This window comes from Cucurbita pepo, chromosome LG17 (assembly GCF_002806865.2).
Source record: "Cucurbita pepo subsp. pepo cultivar mu-cu-16 chromosome LG17, ASM280686v2, whole genome shotgun sequence".
NCBI classification, from domain to species: Eukaryota; Viridiplantae; Streptophyta; class Magnoliopsida; order Cucurbitales; family Cucurbitaceae; genus Cucurbita; species Cucurbita pepo.
In genome coordinates, this window is record NC_036654.1 from 622534 (window position 1) to 640676 (window position 18143).

Consider the following 18143-nt stretch of genomic DNA (forward strand, 5'->3'; position numbering starts at 1 on the left):
TTATGTATTAAATTTATATCATCAAGATTGGTGTTTTCTCATTTAGCTCATAAAAGTTGAAAAACCACTCAAGATTGGACCTTCTGCTAAAAATATACAAGCCGGCACAATCGATGCTCTTATGGCCTTTTAAGTTTGAAGTCTTGTGAACGTAGAATTGCTAAGAAATACAGCAGAAATGTGCAATTTAGGTCGTGTCCTGAACACAATTTGCTATACAAAATATATAGGTCATGCAAGGGATACTCGTCTTCGAAGTTCAAGCATAATCTTCTTTCATTGTTATCCGTTGCAGCTCGAGCTCGTCTATTCATACTTAAATGTTGACTTGAATCTTCGACGATGATGGTCATTGCTTGCTAACTACCTGCATTTTGCTCTTCTTTCATTGGGATATCGTTGGTAATGTAGATGTTCGGAAAGGGAGATTCAGAAGACGAGCTTATCGTCTTCGGAATTAGGTCATACTGGGTTGGGGTTTTGTGCGACTCGAAGTCGCCACATGTAGTAATGAATGTATACAGAGTTCAGGCTCATAGCTGCACCAAAACCCAAGATTGCAGACAGCAATATGGCATATAAGATCTTCAGTTTCAGCTGCAAATAAGACCAAAAGATTGTCAATAAGATGTAGTAAGGAAGTTGAGGTTTCTAACTTTCCAATGCAAAATGCAGAAAAGAAGGAAGTCCAAATGCAGCTGGGGGAAATGTCACAAAGGAAGCTATAGCGGTAGCCAGGAAGATCATCTTAATAACGACCCAAGCTCACCGCTAGCAAATATTGTTCTCTTTAGGCTTTTCCTTTTGAGCTTCCCCTCAAGGTTTTTAAAACACGTCTATTAGGGAGAGGTTTCCACACCCTTATAAAGAATGTTTTGTTGTCCTCCCCAACCAATGTGGGATCTCACAATTCACCCTCCTTCGGGTCCAAGCGTCCTTGTTGGCACTCATTCTAGAGCCAGACACCAGGCGGTGTGCTAGCAAGAACGTTGGGACCCCAAGGGGTGGAAACTTCTCTCTAGTAGACGCATTTTAAAAAGTTTGAAAGAAAACCCGTAAGGAAAAATCCAAAAAGGACAATTATTCGCTAGCAGTGGATTTTGGACTGTTACATATTTTTTCACGAGTTAAAAGCATCTGAATTTGGCAGCTTCAGTTTCGATGAACCCATAACTCTAATAGTTCGATTCTGATGGTCTAAAATAAACTCGTTAGTCGGGTCAATTTGGTTTTCAAAAATCGTTTTTTTTTTTTGTTGTTGTGCCAACAAGCAGCCTGAATCGACTCGCTCGTATATCTGTTCGTTAACCCTTCACAAACAGAGTGGCTCTCTTTCCAAGCCACTTTAAGATTGAATTATCTAATTCAGACTAACATTGTGTTATGCCCAATGCATGAAAGATTTTACTCACCAAAGTATAGAATAGATGAAGAATGACAGCTACAAGTGCGAACTCTAGAGCTGCAAATGTCCATATATACTCCTTGATTGCTGCAAAGTTAAGCAAGCAAGCAAATTATGAGACTCATAAATCAGCTATAGAAAATATTTAAGATTTTGCGTAAAACTATACCGAGGACGACGGAGAATATCGATGACATGAGACCAAACACCAACGCAGAAGGCACAGCGTAAATGATTGCCTTAGTCCTCAAGTCATGAACCTAAAAACGAACAATCCGAAGGCAAAAACACTACATTATAGCTCGATATGAACAAAAACATGATCGAACAATATCTTAATCCAAGTACGATGTGAATACAAATTCTGTAACAGCCCAAACCTACTGCTAGTAGATATTGTCCTCTTTGGGTTTTCTCTTTCAGGCTTCCCCTCAAGGTTTTTAAAACGCGTTCTGCTAGGGAGAGGTTTCCACACCCTTATAAAGAATGTTTCGTTCCCTTCTCCAATCGATGTGAGACCCCCAATCCACCCCCTTTAAGAGCCAGCATCCTTGCTGGCACACCGCCTCGTGTCCACCCCCTTCGGAGCTCAGCCTCCTCGCTAGCACATCGTTCAGTATCTGGCTGTGATACCATTTGTAACAGCCCAAGCCTACCGTTAGCAGATATTGTCCTCTTTGGGCTTTCCCTTTCAGACTTCCCCTCAAGGTTTTTAAAATGCGTCTGCTAGTGAGAGGTTTCTACACCCTTATATAAGAATGTTTTGTTCTCCTCTCCAACCAATGGGATCTCACAATCCACCCCCTTCAGGGCCTAACGTCCTCGCTGATACTCATTCCCTTCTCCAATTGATGAAGGACCCTCCAATCCACTCCCTTCGGGGCCAGCGTTCTTGCTAGCACACCGCCTCGTGTCCACCCCCTTCGAAGCTCACTCTTCGCTGACACATCGTTCGATGTCTGGCTCTGATACCATTTGTAAAAGCTCAGGCCTACCATTAGCAGATATTATCCTCTTTAGACTTTTCCTTTCGGGCATCCTCTCAAGGTTTTTAAAACGCGTTTGCTAGGAAGAGGTTTCCACACCCTTATAAAGAATGTTCTGTTCCCCTCTCCAACCAACGTTGGATCTCACAATCCACCCCCCTTCAGGGCCCAACGTCCTGTTGGTACTCATTCCCTTCTTCAATCGATGTAGGACCCCCCAATCCACCCCTTTCAGGGCCAGCGTTTTTGCTGGCACACCACCTCATGTCCACCCCCCTTCGAAGCTCAGCCTCCTCGCTGGCACATCATTCAGTGTCTAGCTCTGATACCATTTGTAATAGTCCAGACCCACCGCTAGCAGATATTGTCCTCTTTGGACTTTCCCTTTCGGGCTTCCCCTCAAGGTTTTTAAAACGCGTCTTCGAGGGAAAAGTTTCCACACCCTTATAAAAAATGTTTCGTTCCCCTCTCCAACCAATGCGGTATCTCACAAATTCCTAACGTAGTTCAAAATTCAATCAATTTCCTCTATCATAGCAAATGACATACCAGAAGCTGCTCAAGGAAGAAGAAGTAGCATATTGTGCTGATTAAAACAAGCACCACAAAGTCCTGCCAAGCACTGCAACAAATATAGAACTTTAAGTACAGTTTCCACAACCGGGAAACGAATTTCCGAACATCGTAAATCATGACGGGCCATTGCAATACCTCAACATCTGTGACCGGGAAACCGCTCGATTATGCAGCGGTCCACCGTCCCGTTGAGAGGTGGTCGGAATGCGGAGTAACGTGACGGGTAAATTCTTGACCTCTTGCCTACATACTTCACAGTTCTTGTTTCCTTTTCTGCTAAACCATTCTATTGCACAATCTCTATGTAAAAGCCTAAGGGCTCCTTTGCAACTGCATTCCATTTTGAGAGTGTTTTCTTCTTCGCATGGTTCAAGGCAGATTCTACAAACTGCTTCCTCTTCAGGAATTTCTTCATCATTTTCTAAGGTAACAGAACCATCTTGATCTGATACATCAAATAATTTACAATAAGGCCCCTAATGTTTGTGTTTCTTTAAATTCCGCCCCTAATCTTTTTGAAATTTTAATTTCATCCTTCTGCGCAATATTAAAGTGATACATAAGTTGCTTTAGGGTATGTGGATTTATACCAGAACTTGTACTCGCCTCAGAAGTTGCTTTAGGGATAGCGAAAGATGTCGATCGAACTATAACGATACTTCTACTGGGCACGGATAGAGACCTCGAAACTGCACGGGCTGCTTCTTTCTGCATGAGTTAAAAACGAAAGACCAAATTACGAATCTGAAACGAGCAATAAGTCTGTAATAGCCCAAGCACACCACTCGCAGATATTGTCCGCTTTGACCCGTTACGTATCACTGTCAACCTCACGGTTTTTGAGACGCGTATGTTAGGGAGAGGTCTCCACACCCTTATAAGGAATGTTTCGTTCTCCTCTCCAACCGACGTGGGATCTCATAATCCACCCCTTTTGGGAACCTAGCGTCGTCACTGGCACACCGCCCAGTGTCTGGCTTTGATACCATTTGTAACAGCCCAAATCCATTGCTAGCAGATATTGTCTGCTTTGGTCCGTTACGTATCGCCGTCAACCTCGCGGTTTTTAAAATGTGTATGTTAGGGAGAGGTATCCATACCCTTATACGGAATGCTTCGTTTCCCTCTCCAACCGATTCTCACAATCCACCCCCCTTGGGAACCCACCATTCTCGCCAGCACACCCCCCGGTGTTTGGCTCTGATACCATTTGTAATAATCCAAACCCACCACTAGCAGATGTTATCCGCTCTGGCCCGTTACATATCGCCGTCACCCTCATGGTTTTTAAAACGTGTATGTTAGAGAGAGGTCTCCACACCCTTATTAGGAATGTTTCATTCCCCTCTCCAACCGATGTAGGATCTCACAATCTACCCCCTTGGGAATCCAGCGTCTTCCTTGGCACATCGCCCGGTGTCTGGCTCTAGTATCATTTGTAACAGCCCAAACCTATCGCTAGCAAATATTGTCTGCTTTGGCCCGTTACATATCGTCGTCAGCCTTATGATTTTTAAAACGTGTATGTTAGGGAGAGGTATCCACACCCTTATACGGAATGCTTCGTTCCCCTCTCCAACCGATGTAGGATCTCACAATCTACCCCGTTGGGAATCCAGCGTCCTCCTTGGCACACCGCCCGATGTCTAGCTCTAGTATCATTTATAACAGTCCAAGCCTATCACTAGCAGATATTGTCTGCTTTGGCCTGTTACGTATCGCCATCAGCCTCACGGTTTTTAAAACGTATGTTAGGGAGAGGTTTCCACCCTATTATAAGAAATGTTTCGTTCTCTCTCCAACCAACGTCTGATCTCACAAAACATTTTCCACTGTAAGTACTAAAATTCTAGCTAGTTTTTGTACGATGAAACTTAAAAGAAATGAAGTTCGTAACACGAAAAAACTCACACGTGGGATTGGCCTTTCATCGATTGCGGTCGTTGTGACGGGGAGGGGAACCGAGGGGGACAAATTTGCGGCTGGAGTAACCGGGAGAGAGTTGGATTTTTTCCATGAAAAGTGTGAAGCGAAAGCTGCTATTATCGGAGTTTCAGCAGTTGACTTCGGGTCCGAACTTAGAAGCGAACTTCTCTCACCTTCAGCAGTAATGCCTTTTCTCTTAAAGCTTAAAGCCCTTAAGAAGCTTCCTGGAGATAAAACACCTTTACTGGAAGCTTGAGATTGCAGTAAACCTTTCCCGCTACGGCTTTTACCAAAACTCGACGATCTCGGGGGTATTTGAAGGGAAATATCGGGACGTCTACTACTATGTCCACCACCTGATGTCTGCTCATTCACAGATTTTACAATCGGGTCGTCTTCCTGCTTATAACAAATGTTCGAGTTCAAATTAGATTCATTGACTATCCAAGCAGTTCAATACATATTTACACACAAAGAACTCACAAAGCAAAAAAAAAAAAAAAAAAAAAAAAAAAAAAAAAAAAAAAAAAAAAAAAAAAAAAAAANATATCAATGGCTCTCCTCCAAGTTCACGCTAAATAACTCCTACTATGGCTCAAACCCACCGCTAGCAGATATTGTCTGTTTTGACTCGTTGCGTATCGCCATCAGCCTCACGGTTTTTAAAACGCGTTTGTTAGGGAGAGGTTTCCACACCCTTATAAGGGATGCTTCGTTCCCCTCTCCAACTGATGTGCCCCTTAGGGGCCAGCGTCCCCGCTGGCACACCAATCAATGACTGGCTCTGATACCATTTGTAATAGCCAAAACTCACCATAGATATTGTTCGCTTTGTCCTGTTACGTTCGTTATCACCCCCACAGTTTTTAAAACACGTCTGCTCGGGAGAGGTTTCCACACCCTTACAAGGAGTGTTTTGTTCCTCCCTCCAACCGATGTGAGATCTCACAATCCACCCCCTTAGAAGCCAGCGTCCTCGCTGGCACACTGCCGGTAATTGGCTCTAATACCATTTATAACAGCTCAAGCCCACAGTTAGCAGATATTATCCGCTTTGGCTCATTACGTATCGCCGTCATCCTCACAGTTTTTACCGACGTAGGATCTCACATACTTCCCCACCTCTTTATAAAATCAAGATTTTATTTTTCATTTCCAACAATAACAATAAGAACTCAAGTACAATACAAACCCCAACTCCCTACATGAATTAGCTTAACGAACATCCCACTCCGCTACGCTCTCGGGGCAATAACCAGCCCACGAGCGTGTACGGAATCACCGATTCCCCAAACATCCATCCATTCGGATCCTATTACAGTGTAACTTTCTAAACAACATAAACACAACGTAAATAAGATATTAAGCAAGATTATCAAATAAATTCACCCATATTAACTGATTAAGCATTACACAAATGAATTCTGGAGGGTAAAGATCTAATTTATGATAATAAGAGCATTGTCTTCTTAGCTAGAACTCGACACACTGTTCAAGATCTACAAAGTACAAACAGAAACACAACTTTCCCCAAAAAAACAGGACAGCCGCAACGCCATGTTTGAGACTACGACAATAATTCAGCTCAAATTAAGCTCAGAAAACATAAAATTAACTGTTTCGAACAAACCTCAGCACTTAAATCAAAACAAACGATCATTAATTTCTCAGAACATTTCTCAGAACAGAACATTATCGATTACAAAGCTCTAAGAACAGCTGAAAATAATCATAAAATCAATGGAAAAAATGGATCAAAATACAAACCCACATGCAAAAGACAAAGAAGAAGAAGAAATCAAAATTAAAAATAAAAATTAAAAATTAAAAAAATCCCAACCTCTTGAGTAATCTCAGAGACGCCATTTGTAAGTGGCGGGACAGTTGCCATTTCTATTAAACCCACAAAACCAACAGCAAAAGAACAGCCCGAAATTTTTGAGAGAATCAGAGAGTAGAAGAAGAGAGATGGTAAAACGAGTCGGAAATTTTAATGATTTTTTATTTATTTATAATAATATTAAATTGGTGACCTGACCTGAAATGTAATTTTAAAGAGAAGAGAAGACAAGTCATGGGAAAATGGTTTGAAACTCTGACGTGGCTGGCAGGTGCTTGCTTGGAACCTTACGAGGAAATGGGCTTTTATGGCCCATTTACAGTACAATTAAAGCAATTATGGGCCCACCTCATCACAAGAAGCCCAAACGTTTTACCAATTTTCTATTTGTGGGTCCCACATGCTCAATAATTCTGTTTGCTTATGGGCCAGTTAATTGGGCCTTATAATCTCCAAATCCGTCTTTGCGGGCCGGCTTTGGAACGACGTCGTTCAATCGCCTTGAGTTTGCATAATTAAATCGATATTTAAGAATGAAATACAACCGTTCATTTCTCCGATTTCTGTTCACGATTAAAACAGGGTTGTGCGGAGTTTTGAAAGAGTTAATTATGAAAGTGTTTTAAAAAATATTAATACTGTGTTCTAATATTATATTATATTTTTGTTTATGTAATATTCTCTTTATTTACATTCTTTTTTATAAAAATTATACGAAAAAATTAAATAAAAAATTTTGTGCGGATGAAAATTGGGACAGGATTGAACAGAAGAAAGCTTCCTATCGCTGTTGTGCCAATTAGATGAACACGACTTTCCACAATGGTATAGTATGATATTGTTCACTTTGAGCATAAGCTCTCATGGCTTTGCTTTGGGCTTCTTGGGACTTCCATCCAACACCTCCCCTCGAACAAAGTACGTCTCCCCTTAATTGAGGCTCGACCCTATTTCTTTTAGAGTACTTTGTTCGACATTTGAGAATTCTATTGACATGACTAAGTTTAGGGCATGACTCCAATATCATGTTAGATGAACACGATCTCTCTACTTTCAGCATAAAGTCTCATAGCTTTACTTTGGGCTTCTCCAAAATGTCTCGTACCACCATGATCATTTGCTGATGTGGGACTTTCAACATCCAACTGTCTAATTCAAAAATGATTTGATAAATGAACTTAAATTCTAAATTAGGAACAAAAATGATAATTTGAGTGAATTTCCAAAAAATGAAAGAACGCGTAGATTGAGAAAGAGATTTTGCTTTCAACGGTCACTTAGCGCCGCGTTTGACAGCTTCAATACAGCTGGCAAAACACGAGAAAGTTTCCAAGTAAAGAGTTGACGGAAATATTTGTCAACTTGTATTTATTACAACTCCACTAATTTACATTTATTACCATTTGTTGTATTTTCTATTAATTTTTATACCAACATCTCTATTTTAGTCTATTAAATTTATTTTATTTTTATACTTTTAATAAAATTTGAATCTAATATTACTACTAATAAAAAAATAATTTTAATTAAAAATAGTTAATTGATAAAATAATTTTACAGTAGTTTCTTTTTATTCATGCCCATGATTCGAAATCTGGATTCAATATCTGATAGCTCTGAAATTCCTTTACGACATGGTCACTTGCTTATTTCTCTCTCTTAAGAGTAAAAACTATTTACACAGACCAACTCAAGTTATTTCAGTATATTTTATTCTCGTTTACATGTATCATAGTAAATTCCATTGTCTCTCCCTCTCGGTCGAGCAATTCCATTGTCTTTATCCAATCAACTAACCTATTATTTCAATATTATTCTTTGTCATAACACCCCTCTCGAGACGCGGATGAGCCCTAGCTCGATAAGCTCACACCTAACTAGAAAAAAATTCAGACACAAATCATTATAAAGTTAGTATTACATTGACCAACATGCATAGGAGAGGATTCAACCCTTTAATTTTTTTGATCGGTGATATATATCATAAATAAAAATAGAGCGATTTATTAATATTTACTCATATAAATTAGAAATATTTAAAATATTAAAATTTAGAATATAATTATTTTCCAACACCATTGAGTAGTGGAGCGGGTTCGGGTTGACCTTCCTCGTCTCAATCTCAATATTCTCTCCCTCCCTTTAGTCAAGATTTGCTAGAAAATTAATAATTTTAAAATTAATTTTAATAATTGGTCGGAGCTTTGTCTCAATTTCAAAGCTTAACGGTTAATCATTATCAATAAACAGCTAGCATTTTGAATGATTCTCTCTTATAATTTCATGTATTATGTCACACCCACATATATTATATCATTATTTCCTTCATTCTTCCTTTAACGTATACTTATTATTTTCTCAATTTCATATTTAATTTCTAATTATTATTTGTTAATTATGCTTCATTTCTTTGGAATTTTCTTTGGCATGTTTTCTCCTTTATCCAATTTTTTTAAAATATTTTTTCAAGTCAACCCTAATCCCGAGCATGATGCTTGTTCGATAGAGCTAAACCACAAATCCCACGACTAGTACTTGTTCCATTCACCACTTCTTTATTTCACGCTTGAGGATTTTACCAACACGATTAAAATTTGAGGCATGTAATAGTCAAATCCCACCAGTAATAAATATTGTCCGCTTCAGTCCGTTACATATTATCACCAGTCTCACGGTTTTAAAATGCGTCTGCCCATTTCGTCATTCTCCTCTCTACCTAATGTGGGATCTCACAATCCACTCTCCTTGTGGGCTCCAGTGTCGATACACCGTCTGATGTTTGGCTCTAATATCATTTATAATTGTCCAAGCCCGCTGCTAACAAATATTATCTGTTTTAGTCCGTTATGTATCGATAATCTCACCGTTTTAAAATGCGAATATTTTTAGTGTATATAACAAAATGAGAAAATAGTATTTATAGAATTGAAAATAAAATAATTATAAAACTTTATTAAACGAGATAAAATAATAATTAAAGAAGAATTGATCTGGTTTGAATGGGTCTCTAAATGCTTATCTATACAAGTGGAGATTGAAACTGATATCCATTGTATGCATTTGGTCTCGTGAACCGGATATAATTATAAAGCCTTTTGGACTTAGAACAAAGTCCAAATATATATATATATATATATATATATCAAAATAATTATGAGTTGCTTCCATGAATATACATTCACCAAACATTATTATATAAAGAGGGGACATAGTTTTATTTAAAATAAAAAAAATCATAGGGTTGAGGTCAACCATATACTTTAAATAATGTGTGCAGTTTGAATTTATCATGCAAATTAATTATTTGGTTCTAAGGAATAATTTGAAAGTATTATTATTATTATTATTATTATTGACGATGTTCAATAGAATTGTTTGATGGAGGCATATGGAGAAACCATGTCCTTTCATTAATTAAGATTTTGTTTTGTTTTGTTTATTTAAAGAAATTATTTTAAAATTAATCATTCAAATGAAAAAAAAAAAAAGTTTGACGGAATACATTTCGTCATGCAGGTCCCACTTGGTTTCGTTACGTAGCTCCGTTAGTAGAGGTTTGTTTTTGAAATTGGGTGTTGTGATTATGGGTTGAATGTCTAGTTGTCTAGACGATAATGATAATATCTTATACATGTACCGGTGCGTGAGATCTCACATTGGTTGGAGAAAAGAACTAAACATTATTTATAAGGGTGTGAAAACATTTTCTTAGTAGGCGTGTGAGGTTGAGGGCAATATGTAATGGACCAAAATGAACAATTTCTGCTAGCGGTAGATTGGGACTGTTAAAAATGGTATCAGAGCTAGATATCGGGCGGTGTGTCAGCGAGGAGGCTGGGCTCCCAAAAGGGGTAGATTGTAAGATCCCACGTTGGTTGGAGATAAGAACGAAACATTTCTTATAAGCATGTGGAAACCTCTCTCTAATAGACGCGTTTAAAACTGTGAAGCTAACGACGATACGTAACGAACTAAAGCGAATAATATTTGCTAGCGATAAAATACTTAAAATATTTAAAACAAATCCTATCAGGTGCTTTTCTTTTCATGAAAGAGATATCCTATATATTTTAAGTTTTTTTTTTCTTTAAGATGAAGAAACTTTATATAGTCATCTAATTTTATTTATAATTTCCACGAAAAAAAAACCATTTCCTTTAAAAAGATGACTTAAAACACATTATACATCGAATTCCAACATTATTGGAATAATCTCACACCAACAAATTAAAATCCCCTCTAAAATATTTTTGAAAATTCCCTATTTTAAATTTTTTATTATTATTATAAGAAACCAATATTGAAATATAAATGATAAATAAAACAGAATAGTTAATATATATATATATATATAAATCATCAAAACTAATTTTTATAAGAAAAAAAAAAGAAATTAGCACAATATTAGCACAAAGGTTCGGCTTTTAAAAGAGTATTAAATAATTTAAACGGTCAGCTTATCAAAGAAGAATCATAATAATAAAAATTTAAAAGATAAAAAAAAATTATAATGAATAAACTTTGATTTACGTCCCTAATCAAAATTTCTACCTACATCACCGTTAAATTGTTAAAAACGAGTCGAATTAGAAGTAAAATTTTTAAAAATATGTATACTCTTATTATCCAATAATTTAAATGGTGGTGTATAGAAAGATTTGAGATTATTATTACAAGATAAAGTTTTAATTTTTTTATTATTTTAAAATAAAAATTTAAAAATTGACCCATATCCATACTCCATAGCCACAAGCCGGACCTTAATTATGGGATAAGCCTTTGACTTTACACAATTTATTACTCCAAATTGTATGACTTTTTTTTTTTTTTTAATTTTTTAATTTTTTAATATTTTTAATTTTTTTTAGTTTCTCCATTTTTGCCTATAAAAGGTTATCATTTCCTTTGTGTTTCTTCACCAATCCACTTCTTCTTATATTTTTATTTTAATATTTATTTTTTTCCCTCGAAAAAATCTCCAAAAAAATGAGAGCTTCAAATCATGGCTTCTTCTCCCTCTTTTCTGTACTGCTTCTCAGTACTCTCCTTGCTGTTCAAGCCGTCCCCAAGGGCGCTCTGAGCAATAATGCCTATTGGCGAACCTGCCCCAAAGCTTTGAGAATTATCCGAGACACCACCTTCCGGCTCGCTCGGTCGAATCCCGGTCTCGGAGCGCAACTCCTCCGAGTTCAATTCCACGACTGCTTCGTTCGGGTATGTCTATTTCTAAACTCTCGATCAGTATTAAAATTTATTTATCGAAATTTTGACTAATTTTCAAGCTCACGAGTACGAAAAGTTTTAAATATTGGTATAACATGACTTATCGATATAAGCTTATGTATGATAGGGATGCGACGCATCAGTTCTGTTAGATAGTATTAGCGGAACTCCATCGGAAAAGGAAGCAAGACCGAATTTATCGTTATTAGGGTTCGACGCTATTGACACAATCAAGTCGGAGGTTGAGAAGGCTTGCCCTGGAGTTGTCTCTTGTGCCGACATTCTTGCCGTTGCTGCTCGTGACGCTGTTTCCTTTCCAGTGAGTCGTCTCGCCTCTTATTAAATATATCAAATTTAATTTATTAGATCAGTCATTAATTTCTATGAATTCCTATGTAGTTCAAAAACCGGCAGCTGTGGCCAGTTTTAACCGGAAGAAGAGATGGAACTGTTTCGCGATCATCAGAAGTTACCGGCAATATCCCGTCGCCGTTCTCTAATTTCACCACTCTTAAGCAAATCTTTGAGAATAAAGGCCTTACCGTGAGCGATCTGGTGATTTTATCAGGTAATTTAATTGAACAAAAAAAAAAAATCATTTATAAATAATAATATTATATAAAAATAAAATAAATATATATATAATGAAAGAAAAGCATGCATGTATTCGCACGTACGTAAAGAAAGGTGCATGCATGAAAATAATATTTAATCATTTCTCAAATGAAAAGAAAATATTTGCATATTTATAATTCACCAAACTCCACAAAAATCAAAATTAAAAATAAAAATTATTAATATTAACAAAATTAAAAGTTTTTAATGGATTGAGCTAGGTTGAGATTGACATGCTTCATAGCTAAAAAATAAAATTGAAAATTTCAAGATTTTTATTTTTACGGTAAAGTTTCGAGACCTCCTTGATTTAGAATTGGGAGGGGTCGAGTAAAACAGCTTGTTAAACGAACACGACTCTCTACAATGGTATGATATTGTCCACTTTAAACATAAGCTCTCATGGCTTTGCTTTGACTTCCCCAAAAGACCTGATACCAATGGAGTTAGTATTCCTCACTTATAAACCCATGATCATTCACTAAATTAGTCGATGTGGGACTTCCATCATCCAACACAGCTAACCCGACTCGTTTCTGGGACGTGTTATTATTTAGGTGGGCATACAATTGGAGTAGCTCATTGTGGCACATTCTCAAGGAGGCTCTACAACTTCACAGGCCAAGGGGACGCAGATCCTTCATTAAATCCAATCTACGCCAACTTTCTAAGACAAAAATGTCCAAATCCAGCTGATTCTTCAATTACTGTAGAAATGGACCCAAGGAGTTCACGTTCATTTGACACTGATTACTTCAAGATCCTCACACAGCACAAAGGTTTGTTTCAATCCGACGCTGCGCTCTTGACCGACGACTCGTCGTCTCGGATCGTTAAAGAGTTGCAGAAGCCCAAAGCTTTCTTCCCTAGCTTTGCTAACTCCATGTTGAAGATGTCAGCCATTGAAGTCCTCACTGGAAAGAATGGTGAAATAAGGAACCGATGTCGTTTTGTTAATTGAGTTTATTATTATCATTATTATTATTATGTGTTGTTCAGTTTAATTATTTGTACTTTGGTTTTATATGTATGTGTGGTATTGAAGAAGCTATATTTATATGTATTTATATGTATTCAATGTTGATTAAACATATGTAACATTATGTGGGTATACATAAATTCTATATATGCATATTTTAATTAATTTCTCTATGTGTACATGACGCTTCCATTTGTGCGGCATGAATTTTTATTGTCGAAAATCTATTGAGGTAAGTGATTTTACCGTTTGAACGCCTTAGAATTAGTGTAACGACTTATGCCCAAGATTCGGCATCTAATCGCCCTGACAGTTCCCTACGACATGGTCACAGACTCAAGTACTCATTCTTTGCTTCTGAAAGTGAAAATTATTCCCACATACTAAGTCTTTCCAACATGTTTTGTCCTCATTCACATGCATCTTAGAAAAATTACTATAAGGTCATCTAAAATTGTTCTAAGCAAAACAAACTTAACCCTGGAATTCCTATAATTGAGCCACTGAAAAGTAAGGTGCATTGGTATTAGTACAGGACTAACTTTCAATTCTTTTATGCATTGTTTAGTCATCCAATCCTAAAATCGCTTTAACTTTATATAATAAAACGAATTCAGTAAATGAAAAGTAACAAAAATTATGTTTATGTAAGATCAACTATGTATCGAGTGTGTTCTTCGAGTGTTCTTCCACGTTCAAGATAAAAATAAATAAATGAAATCAAACGTTTAGAATAAAGTTTGATACAATTTGTGAAGTTGAACGTAAATTTTGATATTTTTCATATAATTTTTTTAAACCTAATACCGAAAATATCGACAGAGTAACGGGATCGAATCCTAAGAATGGTAAAGGGTGGAATCTTGCATAAAAGCATGAGCCTTCTAGCATTGTACAAGAAGTATATGAATATACAGCAGATTTGGAATTTGTAAAGAAAGGGTAGCGCTTAGACTCACAAAGTTCTCTTCTATGACATGACTTCAAGAGCTTTCCTGATTTGTCCCAGCATATTGAATACTGTAGCAGCAATGTGAGATGGAGTAAGACCTGCTTCAGCCAGTTGGTCGGCTGGCGAACCGTGCTCGACGTATCGGTCTGGAAGAACCAGCGGTCTCCACTGCAAGCAATATATGGAATGCTAGCTAGATTAGTGAATTAGATACAAAAATATTAAAGGTGGCTTGGCTTGTATGAGATTTTCACCTTCAAGTTGCCATCAAGAAGGCCATCTAGAGCCAGGAACTGGATGACATGAGACCCGAACCCCCCAATCGATCCTTCTTCCACTGTGATCAAAATCTCGTGCGATTTAGCCAGAGATCGGATAAGGGCTCGGTCGAGTGGCTTGCAGAAACGTCCATCTGCAACTGTTATTCGTAATCCATGGCGTTCGACTATCGATGCAGCAGCCAAACAGTTTTGAACTGCTGTTCCATAGCCCAAGAGTGCCAGTCTTTCACCTTCAAGTAAAATCCTGCCCTTTCCAACCTCAAGGGGAATGCCTTTATTCCCTGGTGGCAGCTCGACACCGATACCGTTACCTCGTGGATACCGGAAACAGCTCGGTCGGTCATCTATGGCTGCAGCTGTAGCAACCATGTTAAAGAGCTCGGCCTCGTCGGATGGGGCCATCACCACCATGTTAGGCAGGCATGCCATGAACGTAACATCAAAAGAACCACAATGGGTTGGCCCATCTGCTCCAACCAAGCCTGCCCTGTCCATTGCAAATCTCACAGGCAACTTTTGCAAATCAACATCATGAACTACCTGCAATTCAAACACAACATTTCGTTGAAATTCAACGAAAACAAATTTGTTTCGACTTAGTTAAGGGTCGACAAGAAGCAAAAGCTTGCCTGGTCGTATGCCCTTTGCATAAACGACGAGTAGATCGCACAGAATGGTTTTAGGCCTTCACAGGCTAGACCAGCAGCAAATGTAACAGCATGCTGTTCAGCTATACCGACGTCAAAGCATCTCGTCGGGAAACGTCTTTGGAAGAGATTTAAGCCTGTGCCTCCTCCCATTGCAGCATGGATTGCAATAATATCGTTATCCACTTCCGCTTCTGCAATCAATGCCTCCGCGAAGTATGTCGTATACGACTGCGTTGCAGCCTTCGTTTTCTGCTGTTTTCCAGTTGCAGGATCAAACTTTGTGACTCCTGCATAAACAAGCCACAATTGTAGGTTGTAACTCAATTTCCGAAACAATGATCATTTTTCGACCTGAATCTTTAATTTACCGTGGTACTTGTCAGCAGCTCTTTCGGCATATGGATAGCCTCGTCCTTTCTCAGTGACGACATGGATGAGGACTGGACCTGTAGTTTTCGTACTCTTAACTTCCTCGAGAATGGAAACAAGATCATCCATGTTATGACCATCGACAGGGCCGATATAATAGAGCCCGAGCTCCTCAAATAATGTGGATCCAGAACCACTGATCATCCCACGAGCATATTCATCAACTTTTGCTGCCAATTCATGCATAGGACCACCAATTTGTTTCGTGACACCCTGAAACATCATTGGTATAAGGATAATTAAACCCGAGATCGTTCAGATTGAAGGATCAAGGCGTGACAGTTAGATTTGGTTTGTTATTTCTTACCTTGGCTACCTCTCTCAGTTCTCTGAGTGGCCTGTTTGACTGCAGCCTGCTGAGAGCACTGCTCAAAGCTCCCACGGGCGGTACGGGCCCATCGAGCGTTGCAGTTGGTAAAGAGACCTGTTTGTTGTCGTTAAGAATAACAATCATGTCCGAGTCGAGGTACCCCGCATTGTTCATGGCTTCATAAGCTTGCCCTGCAGTCATGGCACCATCACCTATGACTGCAACCACATTGTTCTTTCTTCCCTTAAGATCCCTTCCCACAGCCATTCCTATTGAGGTACAACATAAGAATTGCTATGAAATTTCTCACTGAAGTGAATCACAAATATTTTGAAAACTTAAGCACAACCCCAAAATATCAATAGGATAGGAAAATCTAAAACAGTAGCTCATTATGTTCCGAATATACTCTCTCACAAAACCATCTTATCTTTCTTCAGCTCTCAGTTGGAGTTTAAAAGCAATCACCTAAGCCTGCTGAGATGGTGGTAGAGCTGTGACCCGTGCCGAAGCAATCGTATTCGCTCTCCGAGCGTTTTGTGAATCCCGACAACCCGTTTGTCTGTCTAATAGTAGACATCTTATCCCTCCTTCCAGTTAGAATTTTGTGCGGATAAGACTGCAATCACCAATTCAAACTAATATTAAAACAAAATGGCCAGTCTATATGTAACCGCCCAAGCCCGCCGTTTATAGATATTGTCCGCTTTTGTCCGTTACGTATCATCTTCAGCCCGACGCATTTTAAAACCGTGAGGCTGACGGCGATACATAATGGGTCAGGGCTTGGACTATTACACCATATCTCTCACCGGGAAGGCAAGAAGAACGGCACCTGATGGCCAACATCCCACAGAATCCTGTCCTGTGGGGTATTGAAGACATAGTGAAGAGCCACCGTGAGCTCCACCACGCCAAGACTGGAACCCAAGTGACCACCAGTTTTCGACACGTTGAAGATGACATCAGATCTTACTTCATCAGCTAGTTGATTAAGCTCCTGAGTCAATGATACCCCAAGAAGCAATCAAACATTTCAAATAGTGTTAAAACGGGTTTAAGAGTTCAAAAAATTAGTATCATAAGCTAGTTGACAAAGCTCCTGAGTCAACGATACCCCAAGAACAAGACCAAACATTTCCAAGAGTGTAGCTTTCGAAATTCCGTTTCTACTCTAATATCATATTAAACTATCACAAAATTTAAAAGCTTCAAAGTCAAAAAGATTAGGATATATTAATATATACCTTAATGGATAGATTTTTCATATGAATTGGATAGTTTATTGTGTCCAAAAGAGGAGTCGGTGGACTTTGTGAAGGAAACTCCCCTGTCTCTGAAAGTGATGCACAGATCCCGCCGGGCCTCTTCTTGACCTACCTCAAACAAAAGCAAACAGCCCCACATATTTCAAAACTTAATCATTCAAAAGGTGAAAAAACAATCCATAATTCCAATTTCCAGTTGCAAAAAAGCTAGAAAATATTCCTTTCTTCTCACTTGGGCATTTCATCAAACACTTAGTGGGCATGCTTTTTTCATCGGTTTTAAATCAATACCTGATTGACTCTCTTCTTAAATCGAAAGTCTAGATCCATTCCCCATAAGAATCGAGAAGAAACAGCACTCAAACCTTCATGTTCTTTGACTGCAACTCGGCTGATAGAAGCAGGAAAAGCTAGCGTACAGGGCGCCATTGGAGCTCAGCAACCACCAAAAATGGAGAATCAAACAACTTCAATCGCTACAATCTAATCTCAGCTGAAGAAATCCAGAAAAAAAAAAGAGAGACACGGTACATCCACTTTCTACGTGTCATTTAAGGAGCGACACAGTAGGAAAATTGAACGAACTTTTCTTGCCATTAAGGGAAGGGAAGTGGCGGTGAATGAAGTGGAAGAATTAATTAAACGAGAAAATATGAGAAAACCCAATGAAGAGGTGAAGCGTGTGCGGAATTGGCGTTGATAA

The 18143-nt window shown here is 38.4% G+C and overlaps 3 protein-coding genes across 4 annotated transcripts; 1 reads left to right on the top strand and 2 right to left on the bottom strand.

Moving 5' to 3' along the window:
* Positions 1-56: 56 nt before the first annotated feature.
* Positions 57-6901, bottom strand: LOC111778580. Its single transcript, XM_023658489.1, has 8 exons — positions 6734-6901; positions 4879-5292; positions 3558-3675; positions 3103-3412; positions 2941-3013; positions 1575-1665; positions 1413-1492; positions 57-597 (listed from the first exon to the last, which is right to left on the bottom strand). The coding sequence occupies exons 1-8, from the start codon at positions 6782-6784 to the stop codon at positions 463-465; spliced, it is 1272 nt and encodes a 423-aa protein (XP_023514257.1). The 5' UTR covers positions 6785-6901; the 3' UTR covers positions 57-462.
* A 4749-nt stretch (positions 6902-11650) lies between these two features.
* LOC111778677 (peroxidase 24-like) lies at positions 11651-13641 on the top strand. Its single transcript, XM_023658637.1, has 4 exons — positions 11651-11947; positions 12084-12275; positions 12356-12524; positions 13129-13641. The coding sequence occupies exons 1-4, from the start codon at positions 11720-11722 to the stop codon at positions 13530-13532; spliced, it is 993 nt and encodes a 330-aa protein (XP_023514405.1). The 5' UTR covers positions 11651-11719; the 3' UTR covers positions 13533-13641.
* Positions 13642-14303: 662 nt separating this feature from the next.
* On the bottom strand, positions 14304-18122 carry LOC111778678 (probable 1-deoxy-D-xylulose-5-phosphate synthase, chloroplastic). Of its 2 annotated transcripts, none has more exons than XM_023658639.1 (9): positions 17806-18122; positions 17420-17548; positions 17008-17172; positions 16641-16791; positions 16170-16441; positions 15802-16075; positions 15413-15720; positions 14757-15323; positions 14304-14670 (listed from the first exon to the last, which is right to left on the bottom strand). In XM_023658639.1, exons 1-9 carry the CDS (start codon positions 17809-17811, stop codon positions 14521-14523), a joined length of 2022 nt encoding a protein of 673 aa, XP_023514407.1. In that variant the 5' UTR covers positions 17812-18122; the 3' UTR covers positions 14304-14520. The 2 variants fall into 2 exon arrangements, with proteins under 2 accessions (XP_023514407.1, XP_023514406.1); XM_023658638.1 differs by having other exon boundaries at positions 17732-18122.
* Positions 18123-18143: the final 21 nt, after the last annotated feature.